General features: G+C 44.8%; 1 protein-coding gene across 3 annotated transcripts; it reads right to left on the reverse strand.

Moving 5' to 3' along the window:
* Positions 1-331: 331 nt before the first annotated feature.
* ZNF605 (zinc finger protein 605) lies at positions 332-23,414 on the reverse strand. Of its 3 annotated transcripts, XM_028095525.2 has the most exons (6): positions 20,942-23,414; positions 20,701-20,823; positions 18,224-18,400; positions 11,781-11,901; positions 11,454-11,546; positions 332-7,049 (listed from the first exon to the last, which is right to left on the reverse strand). In XM_028095525.2, the coding sequence occupies exons 3-6, from the start codon at positions 18,236-18,238 to the stop codon at positions 5,254-5,256; spliced, it is 2,025 nt and encodes a 674-aa protein (XP_027951326.1). In that variant the 5' UTR covers positions 18,239-18,400; positions 20,701-20,823; positions 20,942-23,414; the 3' UTR covers positions 332-5,253. The 3 variants fall into 3 exon arrangements, 2 of the variants coding, with proteins under 2 accessions (XP_027951326.1, XP_087875425.1); XM_088019299.1 differs by lacking the exons at positions 20,701-20,823; positions 20,942-23,414 and having other exon boundaries at positions 18,224-18,402; XR_015766924.1 differs by lacking the exons at positions 332-7,049; positions 11,454-11,546; positions 11,781-11,901 and adding an exon at positions 11,980-12,526.
* Between the last annotated feature and the right edge of the window lie 3,863 nt (positions 23,415-27,277).

Below are 27,277 nucleotides of genomic sequence, written 5' to 3' on the forward strand. Positions count from 1 at the left end.
TCTTACAAGTTGTGCTCGTGGTATAGCTACATTGTCAGCATCCTACTCATTGAAGCTTCAAGGGATTAGGGGAGTCTCCAGTTTAGTTTGTAAGAAAGCAGGCCGTTTTCTTCTGCACAGACCCAGACCCCAGCTAGGTGAACCAAGGGCCAGGCAGAGCATTGACTCTTAACACCAACAACTGAATCGAGCAGTGCTTTTCTCTTTACGTTTCAGGCGTATGTGGATGATAAACGTGTTGGGAAACTGGCCAGAGCTTAGATCTGGTTTGGGATACCTAGCTGAATGGAAGCTAGAGCTCAATGTTACCAAGGATCACACTCACACATACTAATTTGTTGAACAGTTTACTCAGTAAACATAGAGGTACAGAGATTTTCTTTTCAAATACAGCAGAGAGAAGTGTGGGCAATAGGTGTGAACACTGCTCCCCTAGGCACCCTTGCTCCCCAGGTGCACCAATCAGTGGAAACGGACCAGCAGTGCACACACACAAAAGGGACGGCAACCCTGTCTGCCCCAACCTCGTATGTGTAGCCCTGCCGGCCCAGAGCTCAGGGGTCATCACGGGACACATTCTGCTCTGTGCAAACATATACCATAGAGTAAGCATATATAACTCGCTCACGTGCTATGGGCTGCCCTGTGATCATCAGTTTGGAGATAAACACACACTACCATTCTGATGGCTAAAGTGGTATCAAGTCCACGGTTTAAACGCTCCTTTAACATGCCGACTCTCTTACATACACTAGATCTGCTTCCCCATCTTCTTGTGAATCCGAGCTTGATGTGTTAATAAATGTTAATGATAGGAATGAGAGCAATGCTTTAATGAGAACCTCAGATTACAAATGTCACTTCGCTTGCATTCTCCCTCCATCTTAGCAGTGACTGCTTCTGTGGGCACTTCTAATGATGGAGGTGTTGTAAAATACCTAAGTATAATGATTTAAGTATTCAATAAAGTTGGTGTTCCCTGCTTTATTTAATCTTAGAATTCTGAAAGTAACAGCCTCTATGACAAGATGTCAAGACTACCTGGATACAATGAGTAATGACTGATCTAAATTGCGAAGACCCCACAAAGGAAATAAACAATGATCAGAGAAGCATCACCTGATCCACAGAGGGGACCGTGGAACAGTTACTTGTCATCCTTGTGAGCTGGTCATGAGATGTTACACTGCCTGCTTCTAAGCTGCAGACAGACATCATGAGGTAAAGTTTTCTAAGCTGAGAGTGAGCACGGCCTTTCCCTTCACTTTGTGACAAATGCAGGGGGCCAAGGGAGAGTTGTGCTGGTGGAAACCATTTTGCTATCACACAGAGAGCACACAGTCCTGTTACAGAGAAACCATTAGAGGTAACAGTGCTGTAATCCAATTATGTCCACGCCTCGAAACACTGATTTTGTTGGCTAATTCCCTAACGACAGGACCAGAGAAAAACACAAGTTTTTTGGCACAGACTATATTGTGAATGGTATCTTTCGGGGTTATACAAAATGGAAGACCTGCATGAAAAGCTTCTTCAAAATGCATATATGCAGGGAGTCTGCTTCTCCCTCTGCCCCTCCCCCCTCTCATGTGCTCTCTCTCTCTCTCTCTCTCATTCTAATAAATAAAATCTTTTTAAAAAAGGCATATTGAAATGCAAAAGCACCTGGAGAGAAAATGCAGCTGTGTGGCCTGATGGCAATTACTTCCCTTCAAAAGCCGTCCGGGTACCAAGAGAAAAGGACCAGGTGAGAGCGGGTAAAGGAAGGTAAACTTCCTAAGAGGTATCTGACAAATGACAGCGGATGGGGCTGCTGTGTTGGGGCTCGTTGGTAGTCTACTTCAACCTGACTGCCTCTAACTTCCCCAGACACTATGCTGTTGGTGACGGGCACCGGTGTGGAGCCTTTAGAGAGACTCTGTGGCAATTCTGACTACAGACATGGAAATCTTGTCCATGGGTTACAGAGTACATGGATCATATAGAAAAGCAGCAGAATATGGAATATGGAGGGTATGCACAGCAGTGTTTCTAAAGGACATACTGGTACCTATGAGGCATCATTCCTTTCTGCCTCACTCAGGACTGGTTATCTTTTTTCTTGTCCATACATACTGAACATAAATGCCAATGTGTTTTTGTAAATTGCTTGGCTAATCTAGAGTAGCATTAGACTTCATAAATGTTTCGGCTTCTATTACTGAAGAAGGGTTAGTAATAAGTGCAAGACCATTGGATACGCAGCAGATGATAATCTGTGGAGCCATTTACATTTGCAGCAAAACAAAACAAAAAACACAAAGAACTTTGTTACTTGTCATAATTGCTACTCAATTAAAAAAAAGAGAAAATACTGACATTTAGTGTGGGAAATCTTGACAGATGTCAGTCTCTGCCCTATGAGGCACATGTACCAGTAATTGACACACTCAAAATGTTGTTAAATGCTCATCCTTCCACATGGCACAGAAAACAAAGGGTACACTCAAAATATTAACTCAACAACATTTAATAGAGGGACTATTTACAGATATGTGTTCAGAATTAAGGACACCAACTAGGGATGGTGAAGCATCTGAAGAGCAAGGAGAGGGAGGCGTGAACTGAGAATGGAGTGTCTACAGCCCCAGAGGAGGACTGCCCAGCGGGAGCTGTAACCATACAGGCACAGACTCTGCCAAAACCAAGGTCCAGTAAGGGAGGGTGGGGAGGAATAAATGTCCTAGCCTCTCTCCTCCCACGGCTGATCTAGCACCTCGGCAGAAACCCTAGAGGGCAGCCCCCGGGGTGCAGAGAGAGGAGGGGGAGCAGGGAACAAGTAGCACGTATGCAGGTCCATCACACGTGCAACTCTGCTGAGTAGATGCTACAGATACAAGTCACCCTGAGCCCTGGGGAAGCAGATTTCTGACTCAGATGATGCAGTCTATTTAACTATTTTAGAAAATTCATCCGTAAGTGTTGTTGTTGTCATATACTTTACTTCTAAATAGATCATAACCCACAATACATTGTCACTATTTGCCTTTATGCAATCGACTACCTTTTTAAAAGATTTTAAAATGAGAAAAAAAAATCTTTTATATTTACCCAGATATTTACCATTCCCAGAACTCTTCATTTCTTGCTGTAGATACACGTTTCCACCTAGGATTATTTTCCTGCTGCCCCCAAACTTACTTAAATTTTCCTGAAGGAAGGCCTACAGCTAATACATTCTCTTTGATTTTGTTTTCCTGGAAAAGTCTTCTTACCTTTAATTTTTGAAAGATATTTCTGATGGTTAATACACAAACGCCAGGTTGCAGGGGTTTTATTTTCTCCCTCAGTAATCCAAAGTGGTCGCTCACTCTGGTGTCCTGTGGCTCGAGCAGTCTCTGCCCAGGGCGAGCTGGCCTGCTCTGTTCTGTGAGCGCGTCCTGTTTTTCCCGAGGCGCTTTACAACTGTTCTTCATCCATTTAACTATGATGTCCATTAGCAGGATTCTTTTTATGTATCTTGTTTGGATATGCAGAGTGATATGCGGAGTGACACTTTTCATCCCATTGGTAAGTTTCAGCCCTTGTTTATTCAGATACATTGTTGCTTCTCTTTTCAGGTACCTTGTCTGGGGTTCTTTGAACTCCTTGAGTATGCGAGTGACACTTTTCATCCCACTGGTAACAGTTTCAGCCCTTGTTTATTCAGATACATTGTTGCTTCTCTTCCCTGTCCTCTCCTTCTAGGACTCTGCTCTCCTCCACTCTTTTCTTCCAGGCTGTTTTTCTCTGTTCATCTGTTGGACAGTTTATATTCTTACTTAAATTCATCAATTTTTCTTCTTCTATGTCTCATCTGTTCTTAATTTCACCCAGAGTTGGGTTTTTTGGTCATTTTTTTTTTTTTTTTTTTTTAATTTTCAGATACTGCTGTTTTCATCCTGAGAAGTTCCACTTGGGCTTTTTAAAATACACCTTCCACTCTGGTCTTGTCACGTTCATGTTTTTCTCTATATTCGAAAGAGCTGCTTGAACACCCTTGTCCAATGCCAAGTGCTCCAGTCTCTTCTATGTCTTCTACTGATTCATTTTTGTCCTGGTTACAAGTCGTATTCTCATTTCTTTGCATGTCAGGTAAGTGTTTAGATGCCAGACATTGTGGGTCCAGAGTAGCTTTTAATCTAGGGTCAGTTACTTCACAAGATCATACTCTGCCGGGAATCCTACAGATGCCCCATGTGTTCAAAGCTGTTCCAATCTAGCTGGTGGGAACTTTATTCCCATCCCAGCACTGACTTCTGGGAACTGTTCTGACGCCCACTTTCCAGCACACCTTTTCCTTTCACACACATGCAAATCAGCACTAAGCCAAAAGACTCAAGGGGACTTCTCATAGATTTCTGCAGCCCTCTCTCTGTAAAGCTCCCTCTTCTCCTTTCCCTGCAAATTCTAGCTACTGTGGCCTCCCCAAAGGCCACGTCAGCAGCTCTCTTCAACAAGACCACGTGTTCCTTTCCCTGAACAGCAGCCTGGGAGCTGCCACCAGGCGCTAGGCTGGGCTGTTGTGGGGCTCACCTCACTCTGTCCACCTTCTGACAGGGATCACAAGCTTCTGCTTGCCATAAGTCTCAAAACTATTCTTTCATATACATTTTACAGTTTCTAGATGTTGAAGGCAGGGGAGTTCATCTGGTCCTTGCTGTACCACCACAGCAGAAAGCAGAAGTCTTCACACTTAAAACACATCTACCATTTAAAAATAACTATTTTTTATAATAACTTACATACAACAAACACAGTGTTATAGAATTCCTTCAAGAGGATCATGCTTATCAAAATTCTTCACATGAGGACTTCTCCATATTGAAATCACTCATTCATACTATTCAGTATTTCCTTTGTGTATGCATTCTCTAGTGTACTGAGTTATCCTTTCTTGATGAAACCTCTCACTTGCTTTTTACAACAGTCCAGTTTCTCCTCAAGTGTAGGTCCTCTAACAATGAGCTGTCACTTCTGACTACAAGGGTCTGTACTACCACGATACTGGTAAGACTTCCACGTTAAGTCATTAATGTGTAACAAACTGTGTGTTCTGGGAGAAGGCTCTCTTACACTGTCTACATAAACAAGTTCCCTCCTCTCCAAGTTGTTGGGTGAGACCTGCCTTCCCAGTGCACTGACAGGGTTTCACCCATGTGTGTGTCCTTGGACATGTCAGAAGGCATGACGTCTGACAGTAAATCTTCCACGTTCACAGCATTCACATGGTTTCTAGAGGACGTGAGTCCTCTGATGAATCATGAGCTGCGACTTCCTGCTGAAAGCAGTCCCACACTCACTGCACCCATAGTATTTATCTCCTGTATGAATTCTCTGATGCCTCATAAGGTGAGACTTTCTAGTGAAAGACTTCCCACATTCACCACATTTATAGGGTCTCTCTCCTGTGTGAATTCTCTGATGGATAACAAGCTGTGCCTTCTCAAAGAAGGCTTTTGCGCAATCACTGCATCCATAGGTTTTCTCTCCTGTGTGATTTCTCTGATGCTTAATGAGCTGCACTTTCTGAACAAAGGCCTTCCCACACTCACTGCATTCATAGGGTTTCTCCCCTGTATGAATTCTTTGATGCCTAAGAAGCTGTGGCTTCCAGGCAAAAGCTTTCCTACACTCACTACATTCGAAGGGTTTCTCTCCAGTATGGGTTCTCTGGTGATGAATGAGGCTTGATTTCTCACTGAAGGTCTTCCCACACTCTGTGCACTCATAGGGCTTCTCCCCTGTGTGTGTCCTCTGGTGTGAAATCAGGCTTGACTTCTGGGTGAAGGCCTTTCCACACTCACTGCATTCATATGGTTTCTCTCCAGTGTGAGTTCTCTGATGTGTTAGGAGCTGTGACTTCCCAAAGAAGGTTTTTCCACATTCAACGCATCCGTAGGGTTTCTCCCCTAAGTGAGTCTTCTGATGTCTGATTAGCTCTGACTTCTTAAAGAATGCTTCTTCACAATCAGCGCACTGGTAGTTCTTCTCTCCCGTGTGAGTTAGTTGATGCTTGATAAGCTGTGGCTTTCTGATGAAGGCTTCCCCACACTCGCTGCACTCATAGGGTTTTTCCCCCGTGTGGATCCTCTGATGTCTGATGAGCAGCGAGTTCCTGCTGAAGGCTTTTGTGCACTCGTTACATGCGTATGGTTTTTTCCCCGTGTGAGTCCTCTGATGAGTAATCAGCTGTGACTTCCAGAAGAAGGCTTTCCCACAATCACTACACTTATAGGGCTTCTCTCCTGTGTGGGTTCTCTGATGGGTAATGAGCTTTAACTTCTGGGAGAAGGCTTTCCCACAGTCACTGCAGCCGTAGGGCTTCTCGACTGTGTGGGTTCTCTGATGTCTCTTGAGCTGCGACTTCCTGCTGAAGGCTTTCCCACACTCACTGCATCCATAGGGCTTCTCTCCTGTGTGCGTCCTCTGGTGTAAAATGAGCAGGGACTTCCTACTGAAAGCTTTCTGACATTCACCACATCCATATGGTTTTTCTCCTGAATGAGTCCTCTGATGAATAGTGAGCAGTGACTTCTGGGAGAAGGCTTTCCCACATTCGCTGCAGCCGTAGGGCTTCTCTCCTGTGTGCGTCCGCTGGTGTATGATGAACTGTGACTTCTTACTGAAAATGCTGCCGCACTCCAAGCATAAATGGACTCCTGTGTGCGTTCTACGGTTTGCAATGGGCCACGACCCTGTCCTGCTAGCCTTCCTACATTTACTGCAATCACAGTATGGCCTTTCACCATGGGTTCTATCAGCTTTGACATACAATAAATATTTCTTATTGAGCTCATCAAGTTTCTTTCTTCTACGGTTATTTTTTGGAATAAGAAACTCAAAAGGATGTTTCAGACTTTTTTCACCTGTGCCACATTTATGGGGTCTCATTCCTAAATGAACAAAGTTAATGCTTGAATGAAATATTTTCCTAAAAACATCATATTCATGGCCTCTCTCCATACTTCTAAGCTTGTCTTGATTATCCTGGTGCCACATTTTGAGACTGTTATCTAGCCAGACTTCTTCTAAAAAGGAAAAAAATGAATCATACTGTGTAAATCCCCCAATGATTACACTCATTGAATAAAACTGAAATGGAGCCTAGGATCCCAATTAAAACAAAACAAAACAAAACAAAACAAAAACCCTCCCAAATATAATGTCTACTTATTGGACATTAGAAATTTTGACAGATACTGTATGTTAACTAACTGGAATTTAAATAAAAACCTAAAAATTTTTTTAACAGAAATGAAAACATTTAAAAGTTACAAATGTCTAGAAACATGAACTTTTAAATTAGAAAAGATGAAATACACTCAAGGAGCAGTGATCATGAGCAATTTATGCTCAAATACTGGAGTGATTAATTTCCTTATTCAACAACAATCCGATTATCTGCTATATGTGCAGAGGAAGGACAAGGGAAAACCACAGGTAACACCCCCGAGTCAGAGGCCTCATGATACAGCGAACACTAGCAATAACCAGCACACGAAGAGCAAGACTGGTATACACCGCTGAATCCTACGAAGGGGGAAATACTGAATACAGAGCTAATACAGGATATCAAGCTTTCATCCAAAAGATGAGAAACATTAGGTTCCTGTACGATCATTACATTTAAAGTACATTCTCATTCAAGATTGTCACCTGAATCACTGACATCACTGACTTCACCATCAAGGCTATTTCCTGATAGCCAGCATCGACAGTTTTATTTAGGTTTTTTTTTGACATTTTAAGAGTCTATAATCTATATAATGAATCTACATGTAATCCTATCCATGAAAATCATTCCAAACCACAAGAACTCTCTGTATAACACATTAGGACAGACTCTTTGTCACCCAGTAAGTACAACTGTTTGTGATTTCTACAACATGATCATTTATTGGATATTTTAAAGTGAAGGTTTGTTTACTTTACGATATTCTTTACTAGTAATTGTGAGGTAATATTCCTAGAGGGTACCTTGCAAGTCAAAAGATTTGGCAAGATCTCAAATATAAGGCAACTACTTCTTTTCTGCAGGTTTTTTTTTGGTGTGTGTGGGAGACTTATCTAATTCTCAGACATAATCACAATTTCAGAAAAAGGACCAACTAGAGTTGCTGATATAGAGAATAAAAGGATTCAATATTTTGAGCTTAAGTGAGTAGAGGTATTAATACTATTCATTGAGATGAAAAAGACTGAGAAAAAGTTTGGAGATTAAAAGCAAGAGTCATGGGGCGCCTGGGTGGCTCAGTCGGTTAAGCGCCTGCCTTTGGCTCACGTCATGATCCCAGAGTCCTGGGATCGAGCCCTGCATCGGGTTCCACAGAGGAGTCTGCTTGTCCCTCTCTCCCTGCCCCCACACGTGTTGTCTCTCTCAAATAAATATTTTTTTAAAAAAGCATTAAAAAAATAAAAAAAAAAGCAAGGGTCATATGTAGACATGTAAGTGTGAAGTCCAGCTGAAGTTTATAAAAAATGGTTTCATGAAATCTGAGTAAAGAAATGAAAATTTTAAATTAAAATCAAAACAAGAAATAAAATATATATACAAGTTAATAAATAATATGAAATAATATTCAAGTAGTTCAATTCCATCAAAAAATATTTAAGAAATAAAAAAAATCTTGGGGTGCCTGTCAGGCTCAGTCAGTTGAACGTCCAATTCTTGGTTTCAGCTCAGGGTGTGATCTCAGGACCCTGGGACCTGACCCTGTGTCAGGCTCTGTGCTCAACAGGGAATCTTCTTGGGATTCCGTTTCTCCCTCTCTCTCTCTCTCTCTGCACCCCACCCCCCCTCTCTCTCCAAAAAAAAAAAAAAAAAAAGAAAAGGAAAAGAAATAAAAATCTTGTCATTTTGGAAAACGAGTAAGTTGTCTCCTACTGGTATTATGCAGGGCCAGGCACAGGTGAACCCACTTCTCTCTGTTACACTCTGGTCCATACTGCTTGCATTTCACTTTAGTTTTCAAACAATATTCCTACTTCCAGCCTTGCTCCCTCCCAACTCTAGTCTCCAGAGAGCCAGTGAGCTTTAGAAAATGTGATCAGGCTTTTTACCCCCTTGCTTAAAAAAAACCCTTTGATACATGCAAGCTTTTGCCATGGCTCACATGCCCTAGCATGCCCCGGTCTTTCCAGCCTCTCCGACTTCCCCTCACACACTCCTGCTCACTGCTGCTCCACCCCATGAATTCCTTCCTGTCCCTTTGATCTCAAAGGCCTTTTCTGCCTCAGGACCTTTGCAATGGCTGTGCCTTTTATTTGGCATGCTCTTCCCAGCTTTCGGCGTGGCTCCTTCAAGTGTAAAAATCATTTCAAGGGCATCCTAACAACATCCCGTTTAATTCCTTCATAGCACTTATCAAATAGGTGAGCACCTTACTTCTGCGTCCCCCACTAGAATGTAGACCGTGAGGGCAGGGAAGAGGTTTGATTTCTCACTGATGTAACCCTAATGCATGCAGGGAGCAAGCCCTCAATGCATGTAGGATAACACTGTGCACTCACAACTGCATTTCTAAAGAAGTTCCTTTCTGTATCATTAATCTTGATAAAAAAAAACTTTGCATTTTAAGGGGCGCCTGGGTGGCTCAGTCATTAAGCGTCTGCCTTCGGCTCAGGTCATGATCCCGGGGTCCTGGGATCGAGCCCCGCGTCAGGCTCTCTGCTCCACGGGAAGCCTGCTTCTCCCTCTCCCACTCCCCCTGCTTGTGTTCCTGCTCTCACTCTCTCTGTCAAATGAATATATAAAATCTTTAAAAAAAAAAAAACCTCTGCATTTTAATACAAATGCTTTGTGTTCAAATACTGAATTACTGAATAAATATAGTTCTCCATTTTCTTCTATGTTAAAATTGTCTTCTCCTGCAATGCTATTTCATGACTCTTTCACTAAATTCCTCTCATTCCACAGGATAGCGGTCATTCTAAATTAATGGGTGAACAGAAAAATCTACCTTCACAGACAGTATTTTCTAAGGTACACATACCCAGACCTAATCATCCATGTGAATGGTACCTAGACATCTATCGTTTGAAATATTTCCTAAGGTGAGCTGAGGTAAGTTGCTTAGATGTAGACCTTGGCACTAAAGAATATAAACAAGAAAGGTCCTGCCTTACCTGGCAGCACAACACTCAATTAATGAAACATTTAATAATTACACACCATAAATTCTACAGGGAAAAGAGAAAAATAAGTTACTTGCCATCTTAATATGTGGGTAAAAAATCATTAAGACCTAATTGGTTAAAAATTGGTGAAAAATTCCAGATAACGCCTGACCAGGGCCAGGGTTCCTATAATACAACACTAAGTGGGCAGAGATTTCAGAAAGGCTGGGAGTCAACATTAACTGGAGGTGAAAAGGGCAAAGCTGAAGAGAGGCATAGTGTCTACATGGAGAAAGGGTACGAAAATCAAAGGCTCACGTGCAGAGAAAAATGTATAAAACGTGGAGGAAACTAGTTCTAACGGAGTTAACCCTGACTTCTGGACACAGAAATTAAAAACAAAAAAACAAAAAAAATGGATAAGACGTTGCCATACCATGAGGTTCTTCAACATAAATGTCGTTAAAATATCACATGGCACATGGGGTTAATGAGGAGCCTGGAGAAGAGGAACATCAAGGCACCAAAAGGAACCCAGGAGCTGATTGCAAAGGGCTCAGTCTGCACAGAGGAGGGAGAGACGCAGAGCCTCCTCACCAGGCTTACAGTGTTCGGTTTTTATTCTATGTGCATGGATTCACCTTCTACTCTCTATGGGCTTAAAACAGAAATCCGACAAATTAGAGGGAGAAAAGAAAATAAAGGACTCAGTCAGCATCCCTGCAACAGGAGAAAGTTTTGAACTCTTCAGGAGGAAGAAGGAAGCCTACCCCTGCAGAGTGGAAGTGCAGGAGAGAAGGAAGGGAGCTGAGGAGGCTGGGAAGAGGATCCTTGTCCCAGAGAGCAAGGTCTGCTATATAGGAAAGGGGGTATGTACCCGCATGAGCTCATGCAAAGAGCATATCCTGATGTGCAGACCAGGACAGAGAGCACATTAAAATGCAGAAGAACTCAGGTCACCAGTCCTGAGCCAACTCTACAGACTCAGGAACTTCAAACAGTTTTACAAATAACATTTCAAAATAACTTTTCAAAACATTATAAACAACCTATCATCAGAAACCTGTGATTCAGGGTGCCTGGGTGGCTCAGTCGTTAAGCGTCTGCCTTCGGCTCAGGTCACGATCCCAGGATCCTGGGATCGAGCCCCGCATCAGGCTCCCTGCTCCGCGGGAAGCCTGCTTCTCCCTCTCCCACTCCCCCTGCTTGTGTTCCCTCTCTCGCTGTGTCTTTCTGTCAAATAAATTAAAAAATTTAAAAAAAAAAAAAAGAAAGAAAGAAACCTGTGGTTCAGCTTGCACCTGATGACCTCTCACCTGAAAAGTTCTGACTTAGAACTTCTTCATCTATTATCCACGGCTCTTCGTGCTCCAGCTTGAAAATTGCATCAGGTTTGATAATTTGATAACCTGTTAATTGGAAACATAAGACAACCTGGACCCAATTCCTTGGGCTGATGGACTCTTAAATATGAAGAATATTTACTATGAAGGCTATAAGACAAAGCAAGTGAACCAAAATCTTTCAATCGGGTATAGACATCAAAGAATCTTTGACATCTGAAACTTAAATCCAAAATCAGTAAACATCTTAGAGGCCCCACAGTTATTGGATACACACTATTTACATACGAATATTCTTACCCAAGAAAACTAGATTGCTGTAGTTCTCCAACATCACCTCTCTGTACAAGCTCTTCTGAGAAGGGTTAAGTAGCTGCCACTCCTCCGACGTGAAGCCCACAGCCACATCCTCAAAGGAGATCTGGAAAAGCATCATCACTGTTCAAGCTGCAGTGGTGCTCATGGCGGGACACAGGCTTTCTTCTCTAGCGTGGGAGGCAGCCTTGCCCATCTCTAACTCCCATCCTTAACGTGGACTGGCCTTACTGACTCACTTCTACTGAGGAGAGTCTTCCTCCATCTTGGGAGCCCTGTCTTGCTCTCTCAGGGGGAATCCAGCTGCCACGTGGTGAGGCAGTTCTGTGGAGATGCCTATGTGGAGAGGCACCGAGGCCCCCCAACTCCCATGTGACTGAGCCCAGGAGGGGATCATCTCCCTGCTGCACCCCGAGAGGACCACAGCCCAGCCCAACATCTTCGTTACGGGGTTGTGTGAGACCCTGAACGGGAACCAGATGTGAACACGGCTGGCAAACTTTTTTTTTTTTTTTAAATATTTTATTTATTTATTTGAGAGAGAGAATGAGATAGAGAGACAGCATGAGAGGGGAGAGGGTCAGAGGGAGAAGCAGACTCCCTGCCGAGCAGGGAGCCCGATGCGGGACCCGATCCCGGGACTCCAGGATCATGACCCGAGCCGAAGGCAGTCGCTTAACCAACTGAGCCACCCAGGCGCCCATGGCTGGCAAACTTCTAACCCAGAGAAACTGTGAGAGAAATGTTTATGTTGTTAGCCACTGAAGTTTGGGTAATTTGTTACATAGCAATTGATAACTCATATAATATCCTAACCTTCATTATACTTTGAGAGAAACAAAAAGTTATTAAGCTATTTATCATTTTGAATTCACTCATCCATCCATCCACCTATCCATTAAGAAACTGGAATACATTGTGTTTAAATAAGCACAGTCCTTCTCAAAGAAGGTGCCACTGGTATGTGGGGACAATTCTTAACCGAACCGCACGAAGTGTCAGACCTCCAGCATGCCTGGCACCTACCTGCTGAATGACAGTCCTATTTTCCTGTTACTGTCAAAACTAAAAACACGACTACACATCTACAACACTCTCCTCCCTCACATCTGCACCCACGTGGTAACAACTAGCTCTCCACGTATCCTCTGGAACACCTATATGGAGCAACCAGAGCTCCCCAAACTGTGAATGGTGCCAAAAATATAAAGATGAGTAGAATAAAAATCATGTTCTTAAAACTTTTCAGTCTTTTCAGGCCAGGAAAGAAGGTGTTACAGAGGCCAGGAAAGAGTACATAGAGGGTTTTGGGACAAAAGGCAAAGAAGCTACAAAGTGAAAACAATGTGGAAAAAGAACAATGTTGTGGGATTCACCCTACCTGACTTCACAACTTCCTATAAAGCCACAATAATTAAGACAACCTAGTGTTAGTCAAAGGATAAATACATAGAGGAATGCAACAGAAGAGACAATTTACAATTACATCCTCCTTAGTATACTCAATTGAATTTTGACAAAAGGATTCCATGAAGAAAGGAGTTTTTTCAACAAATGGTGCTAGAACAATTGTATACCCATAAGCAAAAGAATAAACCTCAACACATACCTCATACCTTATATAAAAATTAATTCAAAATGGATGACAGACCTAAATGGAAAACATAAAACTATAAAGCTCTAGGAAAAAACCTGCATGATCCTGGGTTTGGCAGTAAGTTTTTAGATATAACTCTGAACATATGATCGACTTAAGAAAAAAAATCAATGAAATGGGCTTTTTCAAAATTAAATTTTTTTCTATGTGAAAGGCACTGTTAAGAGAAAGAACAGATGGGGTGCCTGAGTGGCTGAGTCCTTAAGCGTCTGCCTTCGGCTCAGGTCATGGTCCCAGGGTTCTGGGATCAAGCCCCGCATCAGGCTCCATGCTCAGCGGGAAGCCTGCTTCTCCCTCTCCCACTCCCCCTGCTTGTGTTCCCTCTCTCGCTGTCAATCTCTCTGTCAAATAAATAAAATCTTAAAAAAAAAAAAAGAAAGACAAGGCACAGACTATGAGAAAATATTTGAAAATCACTAATCTGATAGAACACTTATATCCAGAATAAAGAATTTTTTTTTAAGATTTTATTGATTTATTTGATAGAGAAAGAGAGAGAGCATGAGCAAGGGGAGGGGCAGAGGGAGAAACAGACTCTCTGCTAAGCAGGGAGCCCAACGCAGGGCTCGATCCCAGAACCCTGAGACCATGACCTGAGCCGAAGGCAGCCGCTTAACCGACCGAGCCACCCAGGCGCCCCCAGAATAAAGAATTCTTGACACTCAACAGTAAGAAAACAATTCAATTAAAAAATGAGCATCTCTTGAAGCAAGGGAAATATAAGCAAAAATAAACCATTGGAACTACATAAAAATAAAAATCTTCTGCAAAGCAAAGGAAAAAATCACCAAAACTAAAAGCTAACCTACAGAATGGGAGAAGATATTTGCAAGTGACATATCTGATAAAGGGTTAGTACCTAAAATATATAAAGAACTGATACAACTCAACACCCCCCAAAACAAATAACCTAATTTAAAAATGAGCAGAAGACATAAACAGACATTTCTCCACACACAATAGACACATAAAAAGATGCTCCATGTCACTTGCCATCAGGGAAATGCAAATCAAAACCACAATGAGGTATCACCTCACACCTGTCAGAATGGCTGAAATTAACAAGTCTGGAAACAACAGGTGTTGGCGAGGACGCAGAGAAAGGGGAACCCTCCTACACTGTGGGAGGGAGGGATGCAAACTGGTGTAGCCACTCTGGAGAACAGTATGGAGGTTCCTCAAAAAGTTGAAAATAGAGCCACCCTAGGACCCAGCAATTGCACTACCGGGTATTTACCCAAAGAATACAAAATCAATAATTCAAAGGGATACAAGCACCCCTGTTATAGCAGCATTATCTACAATAGCTTAATTACAGAAGCAGCCCAAGTATCCACTGACTGATGAATGGATAAAGATGTGGTGTGTACACACAATGGAATGTTACCAACCAAAAAAAGAATGAAATCTTGCCATTTGCAGTGACATGGATGGACCTAGAGAGTATAATGCTAAGTGAATTAGGTCGGTCAGAGAAAGACAGATACCATCTGATTTCACTCTTATGTGGAACTGAAGAAACTAAACAAATGAGCAAAGGAAAAAGAAAGAGAGAAACAATCCAAGAAACAGACTCAGCTACAGAGCACTGGTGTTTAGCAGAGGGGAGGAGGGTGGGGAGGAGTGAACCAGGTCCAGGGGACTAGGCGTACACTTACTGTGAGGAGCACGGAGTGATGTGTGGAAGTGCTGAATCCCTACACTGCACGCCCGAAACTAATACAACATCGCATGTTAATGACACTGGAATTAAAATGAACAAAACCCCTCTTATTTAAAAAGCAAAAAAGAAAGATGAGCAAAAGATCTTAACACACACCTCACCAAAGGAGATATACAGATAAAAAATAAACATATGAAAAGATGTTCAGCATCATTTGTCAATAGGTAAATATGAATTAAAATTATAATGAGACGTTACTACATACCTATTAGAATTGCTGAAATTAATTTAAAAAACCTACACAAAAAGTGACAAATGCCAGTGAGGATGCAGCAATAGCAACTCTCATGCAATGAAGGTGGGAATGCAGTGATCTTGGAAGAGGTTTTGGCAGCTTCCCATAAAGCTGGATGCAGAATTGCCACACAACCCAGCAACCCTACTCTCACAAACCTGCTCACCTCAAGAGTTATGTTCAAGCCTGTATGCAGATGAACACAACTGCTAAAAACTGAAGCAACCAAGATGTCCTTCCAAAGTGAAAGGATGGGCAAACTGGTGTGTTCGTATGATGGGTTACCGTTCCGGGACTCAGCAATAAAAGGAACAGACTACTGATTCAAACATGGATGAATCTCAAAGATTTAAGTGAAAAAAGCCAGCATCAAAAGGGTATGTATGTATGATTCCATTCTCCAACATTCCGGAAAAGGCAGAACTGCAGCGACAAGAGCGATCGGTTGTCGCCAGGACTGCAGGACGCATGAAGGCGAGACGGGGAATGTCTCTGGAGACCTGGACCCGTTCCAAGTCCTGACTGTAATGTTGGTTACACGTCTGAAAAGTCATGAGGAGTCAAGCTCCTGGTTAAGGCCCAAGCACAGGTAAACTGAAGGCTTTACCTGACTGGCCTCCCAAGGAAAGCTGCCCTTCCCTACACCGATGTGGCACCAGAGGACTAGTATCCTGGTCCTCACTGCTGAATGTGCTATTGGTGTGGACTTACTGCCTATGTACCGTCTGGCCAGACTTCGCCCCTAAGCCCAGACAGCAGCGACCACAGCCAGGGCCGTGACAGCAGCTATATGGAAGACTGAACCTGCCTCGTGGGCTCTAGCTCATGCCCCAGATGAGCCCCAGACTGGCAGGTAAAATGAACCCTCCTGCTGGGTGACACATTTGGATACAAGTAAGATCTGTTCCTAATAAGGTCGATTTTTTTTAAGATTTTATTTATTTAATTGAGAGAGTGAGCGCGCATGGGGGGGAGGGGCAGAGGGAGAGGGAGAAGCCGACTCCCTGTTGAGCAGGGAGCCTGATATGGGGCTCAATCCCAGGACCCTGGGATCATGACCTGAGCTGAAGGCAGACGCTTAATTGACTGAGCCACCCAGGTGCCCCTAGCTAGCCAAATCTTAAACATGATGCATCTTTCTGGTTAAGTTACATAATATTTGTCCTTCTTGCATACAATCTTTCCAGACAAAGGGTCTGGATGAAAACAGGAGATGAACTTTTAAAAAGTTTTGATTACTAAATGGGACACACTGATCGCTTCTCGGCCTTTTGGCTAAGATCAAGTGTAAATGGGACACACTGATTCTAACAACAGAAAAACAAAAACAAAATAAAGCTAGCACCTGAGGAAGCATGGGGTTGGAGGACACGAATGATCTTTGTTTTTTGGACTTACTCCTGAAAGCTTTCCCCTCCTACTGCAAAAAAGAAAAACCAAAAGAAACAACTTTCAGTGCTGCCTTTGAAAGCTCATGGGGATGCTCTGGATTTAGACTGACTGCTGGGGCAACAAAGATGCCTTCCTGACGGGCCGATGGGGAGACAGCGGAGGACAGACTCTGCTCCTGCACTTTCCAGGCCAAACATGCCCAGATGGTGCCCACATCTAACAAAGTGTGGACTAATAATCTGAGGTCGTGGACAAAGTGATTTGGAAGGAAATGCCCCAAGCAGTCCCTCTAAAACCGCATTATCCAGACTGGACTAAAAACCCCAGGGCAGAAGGGCCCACACGGGGGGCTGTGTTAACCTAGCCGTGGACTAGAGCAGGCCCTGATGAGGGTCCCCTCTGTAATTCCTTTGTTTCTAGGAGAACCATGTGTCCTCTGGGATTGCGCTGCTGCTGTGTGTACCCCAACCATTGTGACACTCTCCGTTAAGTCAAAAAAGTAAAAAGACTAAAGGTAGATACTTCCATGCCCAGCTTTTGCCAATAGAAGCAAAAACACATCTACCTAAAATGTATCAAAATTCCAACTGAGGGAATATTTATGGGGGCCATTTGAAGATTTTGTGATGATCAATTCTGCCAGATGACTTAGGTTTCTTTCTTTTTTTTTTTTTTTTAAGATTTTATTTATTTGGCAGAGAGAGACACAGCAAGAGAGGGAACACAAGCAGGGGGAGTGGGAGAGGGAGAAGCAGGCTTCCCGCTGAGCAGGGAACCCGATGCGGGGCTCCATCCCAGGACCCTGGGACCATGACCTGAGCCAAAGGCAGACGCTTAACGACTGAGCCACCCAGGAACCCCTTAGGATTCTTTCCTAATACTAGAATATGGGTAAGATGGGTGGTCCAGGTCCACTGGTTTGGTCCTGTAGCAAACTATGTGTTCTGAATTTTACTTTAGATTCATGCCCTTAGTTCACACTGAGGAACTCTTGTAAGAAATAGCACTGGGAAATAAGTTCATTTATTGCAGGGTTTATGTATCCTAGGGCCGCTATTTAGGACTTTGTCCACTCTATCATCCACATAAACAGCTATCCAAATGTCTTCACTGTAAGCAATCATTAGCAAATGTCTGCTTTTTGTCAGAGGAAACCACGTAATACTACTGTTTCCCTTCCCACGTCCACTTCCGGGAATATCTGAGCACAGCCTGTAGCTCTCGTCTGGCAACGAAGTACTTTATTTCCTATATATTTGTGCTTCGACTCTAAGACTTTTGTGTGATTCCATAATCCACCTTGTTCTCTGACACCTTCTTTTGCAAGTTTGTTTCTGAGTATGACTTAAATGTATTTAAGAGCGTTCCCATAAGCCTTGTCACGCCTACGGAAAAATACTGTTGGAGAACAAAGAACTCACCTGTGACTTGATCATTTTCTGCGGCTTGGAAAATCGGCTCCGTTCTGTGACTCCTCTCTGTCCTGATCCTCTGGAGAGAGGCTTCTGGTCAAATGTCTGTAAACTAAGAGAGCACCCCTAGTCCTGAGGCCTCTTCTTTCTTATCTCACATGAGGTTTCTTGTTCCTCAGCCATGGCCTGGAGATACAATGGGAATTTTATTTTAGATGATGCCACTAATCTGGGTTCTCTCTTACTGGGAAATGAAACAACTCGAATCAGGGCTGGGAGGTAAGAAGCAGATGCAAGAGGAGCTCCTGGCAAGTCTGTATCAGGCCAGGCCTGCACCACCCTACACTCTGCAGCCCCTGGATCCCACCTATAAATGCCAGATTCAAGCCACTTGCCTCACCAGTTCAGCCAAACATCTCCGGAGGAGCATCACCACACCAAGACGCTCTCCAGAAATAGAGCCTTGGCTCACTCATTCTCCAGCAGTATTTTCAGAGAGCATTTAAATGAACTTACTGGTACAGGTTCTATAGAGTAAGATGCAACTCGTTTCTTTTTTTTTAAGATTTTATTTATTTGAGAGAGAGAGAGAGAGAGAGAGCACGAGCAAGAGAGAGCACAAGCCAGGGAAAAGGCAGAGGGAGAAGCAGATTCCCCGCTGAGCAGGGAGCCCGATGCAGGGCTCAATCCCAGGACCCTGGGATCATGACCTGAGCCGAAGGCAGACCCAGGCACCCCAAGAGGCAACCCATTTCTGAGCAGGATGGTAAACAGATGATGGCTCTTAGATCAAGATGATGATAGACTGGGGTGTTGGCTCTCTACTCCAAAATCAGCCGGAAAGGGGCGCCTGGGTGGCTCAGTCGTTAAGCGTCTGCCTTCGGCTCAGGTCATGATCCCAGGGTTCTGGGATCGAGCCCCACATCGGGCTCCCTGCTCCGCAGGAGGCCTGCTTCTCCCTCTCCCACTCTCTCGTGTTCCCTCTCTCGCTGTGTCTCTCTGTCAAATAAAAAATCTTTAAAAAAAAAATCAGCCGGAGAGCAAAAAAAGAAAGCCTCAATCAGAGGAGCCAACAGAAACAGTGAAAAGAAGAGAGGTGCTGGGGGAGACTCGTGTGTGGGTTTGTGCCCTTCCCTCAGAAGCCAGCAGGAACAGCCAGGCCTCATTTCCAAGGGGTAATGGAAGCGGATCAAAATCCCTGATGAGGGGCACCTGGGTGGCTCAGTCATTAAGTGTCTGCCTTCGACTCAGGTCCTGGGATCGAGCCCTGCATCGGGCTCCCTGCTCTGCAGGAAGCCTGCTTCTCCCTCTCCCATTCCCCCTGCTTGTGTTCCCTCTCTCGCTGTGTCTCTCTGTCAAATAAATAAAATCTTAAAAAAAAAAAAAAATTCCTGATGAGTGAAGGGCTGCCCTTCCTGATCTCCCAGCCCCCTCCATATCCCAAAGACACTACTCCAATCTGCTTCTTTCTGAGGGTCTCTGATCCCTGACTGGAGGAGATGCCTGAAGGGGTGGTGGGACACAGGGCTGTCCAGTGGTTCCACAGGGTCCACATTGTTGGCCCTGGTGCCCCTTCCCTGCCCTTCCCAGAGCATGCAGGAGAGCAGCTAACACCTCTAGGGGACTAAGAGCTCAGAGGCCATCAGCGGCACACATAAAATAAAAATAAGAAAAAAGATTAATTTTCCGTCATGCAAAAAAGGGAGACTCCCCCGACTCCTATTCAAAAAGCATTTACTTCAGAAAACCCGTAACTGTACATTCTTTCTCTGCCCCTTTGAAATGTGTGTAAATCTTTTCTAAAGCTAATAAGCCTTATCTAGTTTACCACCCAAGATGTCTTTCTTAAGGACCTAGGAGCTATCTCTTTGATGGCATCCAGGAGGACAGGCCGCCTACTTCCCAGTCTCAGGAAGGGCAGGACCCTAACCAAGTGCCTGACTTTGGCACCTGGCTCCCAGGTATAAAACTACCCCCAATCACAAAGATATGAGAAGGCTATTTTTCCTTTGGACAAAGGCAAAAGGCTAACACAATGGCCACCCCAAGCACCAGGAAAGTGTAGTAAGAACTGTGTGTTAACACATTATCCTTTATCTTGAGAACAGGTGTGTAATGGGTGTACCTGCCTGACTGCAGAGAACAGTGAGATTTCTTTCTGTCTCTTCAATCTCTTCAGCACGTTGCCTGCAAAGCTCAGTGCATTCTTGTTTCAAGTTTAATTTTTATGCAACAATAAAACTGTTTTTCTTTTTCTTCTGCTTTGGCGAAGAGATTTTTGGGTTGGCTGATTTGGATTTTAATTATTTCCCCAAGAGGCCACATAACCAGATAACTGAGTACAACTGCTATTTTAAAAACTTTTTAAGAGATTGTAAACTACATAACAGATATCTTAGGCAGAATTATTGGAAAAAACGAAACTAAGATTTCAGGTAAGTAGAATAAACAAAAAATACTAAATCTTGATGCATACACATACTTACACCTTGAATTCCTTCACTGCTCATGGACCAGGTCACTTACATTCAACCAGAGAGGAGACAAGAGCCAGGGACTTCAGAGGCATGAAATCGCACAGAGATGTTACTGCCTTCCTAAGAACATACCTGAAAAGAAATGTCCAAAAAATCACAGTACCCAGTCAACTTGGGAACAAGAGGGACAAATTCCACCTCTCATAGCAATCCTACCAACGGAGATTTGTCCAGCACTGGTGCTCTGTACCTGGGGTCCAGGAATGGCTGCTGAGCTTGGTCTCCACAGGCTGACAGGCTAACGAGGAAGCCCGAACATGGTGGACAGGTCAGCGGGCACCTTTCCAAAAAATAAGCTGAACAAAGAGAGGGTATAGCACCTGTACAAGATGGACAGCAAGAGCTCTTTGTCTAAAGGCACCGTTTCATTCAAGCACAGGGGAGGGGGTCTCCAATGTCCCAATGGACATAGTGAAAAGTCAGCCACAAATGAAGAGAGAAAATTATGCCTGGATGTTAGCCAACTGCCGGGTTCTGCCCCAGGGCAGCTAACAGGAGCAGAGCCAGAACACCAGCCCCCTTGAGGCAGTTACAACCTACCCCAAGTTGGGCTGAGGGCTGGAAAGAGATGAGACAAGGCTTCGCTCAAAACCACATGCTCAGGAACCCTACACAGCTCAGTTAGCAAAGCCCATGCCCTCTGCAGACAGTGAGCAGGAAGCGGAAGGCTGTGGGAAGACCATGCCCATCACAGAGTACTACATTCAAGAGGGCTGGAGCTAGACAGAGCTGAAGGTGCTTCAGGGATGGAGGAGGACACAGGGACTCAGCCTGCAAGGGGGAGGACCTTAGGGCCAATGGGGTCACTGAGAACATAAGGAAATATTCCAGTAAAAGAAGCCATCACAAACCAACAACGTGATGTGCTGGGTGAGAAGAACCAAAGAACAAAAAAGAGTATGTCATTCAACAGAAGTCACTATGTGAGAGTCTTGCCTGAGCCAATGCGTGACCAACACTCACTGGGACCCACCCAAACCCACAAACACAACTCCCAGAGGTCCTATCACCAAAGATAGCCTCAATCACACATAAGTCCCCACAGAATGACTGAACCCCCCTGCCACCCCAGCCCATGGACGGAACTTAAGCACTCAGAGGCTCCCACTTACCCACACTGACCACCTGAGAATTCTCCAGCCCCTCATTCACTGACCACAACAGAGCCCTCACAAGTCTCCAGACCACACAGTCACCGAGCGCCACAAGCCCCGCTATCACTTCCCCCACTTGTCCCTCATCCCACCAGGACCCTGACTGCTGACTTTACAGGCTGTCCCTCCTGGACCTTCAGTTACACATGCACATCCCCAGTGACTCCTCTAGCAAAGCCCCCAGTCATCAACCCCCAGGTGACACAGGAGTGTATCCATCAGTGAAATCCAAAGTCTCTCCACAGCCCCACCCCCAACCAGGTATCTACAGGACCCCTGATTCCTGATCATTCCAGGCTCCTCCTCACTCAGCCCCAAACACCAGCCATGGTCAGCCTCTCATCACTGATTCCCAAAAGCTTCTCAACACTGACGCCACGAAACCCCTCACTGGATGCCCCGCACTCCCACCCAATAATCTCGACAGAGCCTATTCTATTTGTTGACTAGAAGTGGAGTCAGTGAAATCCCAAACACAGAGTCCCAACTCCTTCCTACAGTTACCCATCCACTCACCCTAAAAGTGCCCCAGTCACTGTTCTCACAGAGCCCCCTCAGGCTTGCTAGCCTCCATCACTACACCCAAGGGATGGCCAATCCCTAATCATACAGGGGCCCTAACCATTCATTTCCATGAGACCCCATTTTCTAATCTACCCCATGCTCACCCACCATTCACTAACACCCCTACAGTCCTCCTAATCAACACCCAAAAGGGCCACCAGCTCTACACTAACACCAATAGGCTGATACCTCCAATTCCTACCCCCACTGTCTGCTCATTCACAACCCCAAATAGATCACCCATCAGCTTGCATCCAGACCCCTTGTCAAACCCGCGCTTTTTGTCCTGGTTGAGCAGCAGGGGCTACAGTCCAGCTAGCCGCTGGCGAGGCACAGGATGAGAGCTGGGAGGACTGGTATCTGGCCTTGCCACAGGCCAACAAGGGGGCATGTGTTACGGGGTCACCCAGGCAAGGGGGTTCTCTGCAGCGATGTCTTTCCTGGAGCACACGGGGAGGGGGGTAGATTTCTCAACCTTCCTGCGTCCCAGGAGCCTAGGGCTCAGGTGAAACCCAACCCTGTCACGAACCAACAGGCCTTCCAGTCAACGAAATCCTCGGTCCACCGATCCTGAGTCCTCTAAACACCCCCAAAACAGACGCCCCACAAAGGCCTTACCACTTGCCAACCCAAAGGCACCTCAGTCACCGGTCACCAGAGGCCCTGTTTTTCCGGCAAAGCCGCCCTCAAGCCGCATCCCGACGGCACACTCACCCTCTCCCACACTCCGGAGGGCAGCCTCCAGGGGCTCCCGCAGCCGCATCCCGGCCGCCCGCTCCAGTCCAGGCCTCCGCCACAGCCCCCGCCCCCAACTCGCTAACGGCCGCTCGTCCCGTCCCCAGCCCCAGATCACACTGACTGATCAAAGACACGCCAGCGTCTTGGCCGGCCGGTGCCCCCCGCTCCACGACCTCCCTCAAGGCCTCATCACGGCCACTACAGGCGGCCCCCCACACTCTCCCCGCCTCCACGCACCCCGTCCCCTAAACGCAGCCCCAAGACCGCCCCGCCCCCACGCCCCGCCCCGCCCGGCCGGGAACCGGCGCCTGTGCCGCGGGGCCGTCCCCGGACCCACCCCGCACCCTCATCGCACCCGGCTCCCGAGCCAGTTCGCCCGTGCGCCGCGGTCACCACGGGGCCGCACGGACACCGAGGCCACCCCAGCCCCGCAGCCTCGCCGCTCCGCCCCCCGCCGCACACACCCTCCCGCTCCGGCCCGAGGCGCCGGGACTCACGCGGCTGACCGCGGAAGTGCGCGCGCGGAACTACATTTCCCAGAGTGCCGCTCGCCCCGGAACTACATCTCCCCGAGGGCTCTGCGGCGCGCCTCTTCCGATTGGCAGTTCTGTGGTTTCCGGTTGACAGCCGCTCGGCGCTGCCTGGGGGTTCTTGTGTCAGAGACCCGGCATGGGGTCTGCGCGGCCCAAGATGTATGTGTGAGTGAACGTAAGTGTGTCACCAGGAAGAAACTTTTGTGTCCTTTCCATTTTTCATGCTAGATCAAAGTCATCTACAAATGACTTAGGCAAGTTTTGGTACATCCAACCAACAGCACTGACAAAAGGAATGAAAATAAATGAAATAAGGAATTTAGGGAGAAAGAAAGTATAATTATGGAAAGAGGTGGAAGGGAATTAATATAAAAGCAGCAGTTAAGGGATTAAAATAGCAAAAAACAACTTGATGAACCAGTTTTTAAAAAATTAAATATAAAATCTTACTAGAATTTTTTATCAAAAAATGGGGAAGAACCACCACTCCTGGGGAAACCATTATAACGAACGTACCATGTAGGCTTCCATTCAACGTAGTTATAGTTTTTACTTACAGACTATACTTATCACGTATGTCACGTACTTTTCATATGGTTTAGCTTCCCGTGAATGCTGTTACCGACAGAAAACATTAAATCTTCAAGTTGTTGATCTTGGTCTCAAGGCATCATTATTAAATAACTGGAAAACTGCACTAGCTGGAGGCCTCCCTGAAGATTCTTAGGAAATGTTCGGGAGCACAGCACTGCACGAAGCGGACAGCGTCTTCCCAAGACCAACAGCACAGGGTCACCTCTGCAGCAGATCGTCAGACTTGCTGTTTACTTCATCCTCCATCCAGTTACGGTTTAGATTGCTTATAGACGCTAGTTACATGGTACCTATGATCCTGGATAGACTCCTTATCCTTAATATTGTTCTTTGTGGCTCAGTCTTTGGGACGAGTCCACACCTTGTCACAATTTGCTGATGATTTGACTAAAACTGATAGTTTCCAGGTGCCTGGGTGGCTCAGTCGGTTAAGTGTCTGCCTTCAGCTCAGGTCATGATCCCAGAGTCCCCAGATCAAGCCCCACCTGGGGCTCCCTGCTCAGTGGGGAGTCGGCTTCTCCTTCTGCCCCTCACTCCGCTCTCATGCTCTCTCTCTCTCAAATAAATAAATAAAATCTTAAAAAAAATAAAAGAAATTAGTACCAAAGTAAGTTGGGTGGAAAGTAACTACAAACTTAACTGTCAGCTTTTTTTTTTAAAGATTTTATTTATTCATTTGACGGAGAGAGATAGTGAGAGCAGGAACACAAGCCGGGGGAGTGGGAGAGGGAGAAGCAGGCTTCCCGCGGAGCAGGGAGCCCGATGTGGGGCTCGATCCCAGGACCCTGGGACCATGACCTGAACTGAAGGCCAACACTTTACCGACTGAGCCACCCAGGTGCCCCGGTACTTAATTTCTTAATAAATTAGTTGATTTCCTAAGTGAATTGGATCAAACTGCTAAGTGCGTTTTAAAAGACAAGGCTTTTTTTTTTTTAAGTAGGCAGTTTATTTTTTTTCAAGTTTTTATTCAAATTCCAGTTAGTTTACATACAGCATAACATTAGTTTCAGGTGTAGAATCTGGTGATTCATCACTTAAATACAACACCCAGTGCTCATCACAAGTGCCCTTCTCATTTAAGTAGGCAATTTAGTTTATCCCCCCTATCTAGTTCTTTCAGACTTCACAATGGGGATGGAACCTGTTTTCTTCGTTTATTTTGGGTAAAATTGGATCTTGGCCTAGAAGTCTCTGATGTGTAATGAAGTCTTAATGGTATCTAAAGACTTTATTATGCTCATTAGTTTCATAGAGTCTTTCTTCAGTATGAATTCTCTGATGTTTTAATATGGCTGGAGCAATAACTAAAAATCTCCCACATTATATATATTTAGAAACTTTATATTTAGCATAAATATCCTGGCATTCAATAAGGGGTGAATGACGATTAAAGGATTGTCAATATATATTGCATTTAGAGGGGTTTTCTACCTTATGAGTTATTTCATGTTGAGTAATGCCTGTTCTGTACATGCGGGAATTATCTTCATAGAGTTTGATTCCAGCTTGAATTTTCTGATGTTGGGTTAGAAATCACTAAAGTTTTTTTCAGATTTAAAATGTTCATAAGCCAGGCGCCTGGGTGGCTCAGTCGTTGGGCGTCTGCCTTCGGCTCAGGTCATGATCCCAGGGTCCTGGGATCCAGCCCCGAATCAGGCTCCCTGCTCGGCGGGAAGCCTGCTTCTGTGTGTTCTCTCTCTCTCATTCTCTCTTTCTGTCAAATAAATAAAATAAAATCTTTAAAAAAGATAAAATGTTAATAAGCTTTCTCTCAAGTAAGAATTCTCAGATAAAGACTAAGGTTTGTGTATTGGCCAGCAGAAGGCATTTTTTGCTTGGTGCTGAAATGTTTTTTGATTTTCCTTTTGCTCAGTACACAGCTTTTACATTCCTAATTTTCTCTGAATCAGGAACACTTAAGCTCATGGCTTAAAAGTTGTTCCATTATTTTGTGTTGGGATGAGTAATGTTCATAAATACCCTAGACTCCAAGTGTGAAACATGAAAGAACAAAAAACTCCTACTTTGATTTACTACTTTGGAAGAAAGGAAATTTCTTTCTTTCTTTCTTTCTTTTTTAAGATTTATTTATGTTTAGAGCAAGCAAGAGAAAGAGCACAGGGGGAAGGGCAGAGGGAGAGGGAGTCCCACGCCGATTCTGCACTCAGCGTGGAGCCCAATATGGGGCTTGATCCCACGACCCTGAGATCACGACCTTGAGATCACGACCTGAGCTGAAACCAAGAGTTGAATGCTCGACCGACTGCACCACCCAGGCACTCCTGGAAGGAAGGAGATTTCTACGCTAAAAGTACGATCATTAGGGGCGCCTGGGTGGCTCAGTCGTTGAGCGTCTGCCTTCGGCTCAGGTCATGATCCCAGGGTCCTGGGATCGAGCCCCGCATCGGGCTCCCTGCTCGGCGGGAGGCCTCCTTCTCCCTCTCCCACTCCCCCTGCTTGTGTTCCCTCTCTTGCTGTCGCTCCTTCTGTCAAATAAATAAAATCTTTAAAAAAAAAAAGTACGATCATTAAACTTTCAATGATGTCAATGAGACGTGACAGACAGCTTTCAGTTATGGATTTGTAATCTAAAAATTGGACAATAACACTGAAAATTAGAAGATTTTTGTGTAGGAAAGTGAGAAAGGACATTAGAGAGAGGGGTAAATCAGTGATTCTCACACTTTGGCAAGCATCATATTTACCTAGCAAATATTAAAAAATACAGAGTCTAACTCTCATCCTCTGGATAAAGAACACATGTCTCAAAAACCTGGTTAAGTGATTTCATTGAATCCTAAACTTTGAAAACTACTGGATAAGATAAAGGGAAATAATATAGGAAAACATGGTGAAGTTAAGGAATTGGAGAAGGCAATTTGGAATCATAGTCTTCACTGTATATCCGGAATCATGTAAGAAGTGGTGAACTCTCTTCCA

The sequence above is a fragment of the Eumetopias jubatus genome, unplaced genomic scaffold, assembly GCF_037043125.1.
Source record: "Eumetopias jubatus isolate StellerSeaLion01/CBP00866 unplaced genomic scaffold, mEumJub1_p1.0 scaffold_16, whole genome shotgun sequence".
Lineage (NCBI taxonomy): Eukaryota > Metazoa > Chordata > Mammalia > Carnivora > Otariidae > Eumetopias > Eumetopias jubatus.

Excerpts from the sequence above, each read along its gene's own strand:
- ZNF605 (XM_028095525.2), bottom strand. Across the intron at positions 11,547-11,780 it reads CAGCAATCTAGTTTTCTTGG|GTTATCAAATTATCAAACCT; the intron begins GTAAGAATATTC and ends TCCAATTAACAG. Across the intron at positions 7,050-11,453 it reads TCTAAGTCAGAACTTTTCAG|AAGAAGTCTGGCTAGATAAC; the intron begins GTGAGAGGTCAT and ends TTTCCTTTTTAG.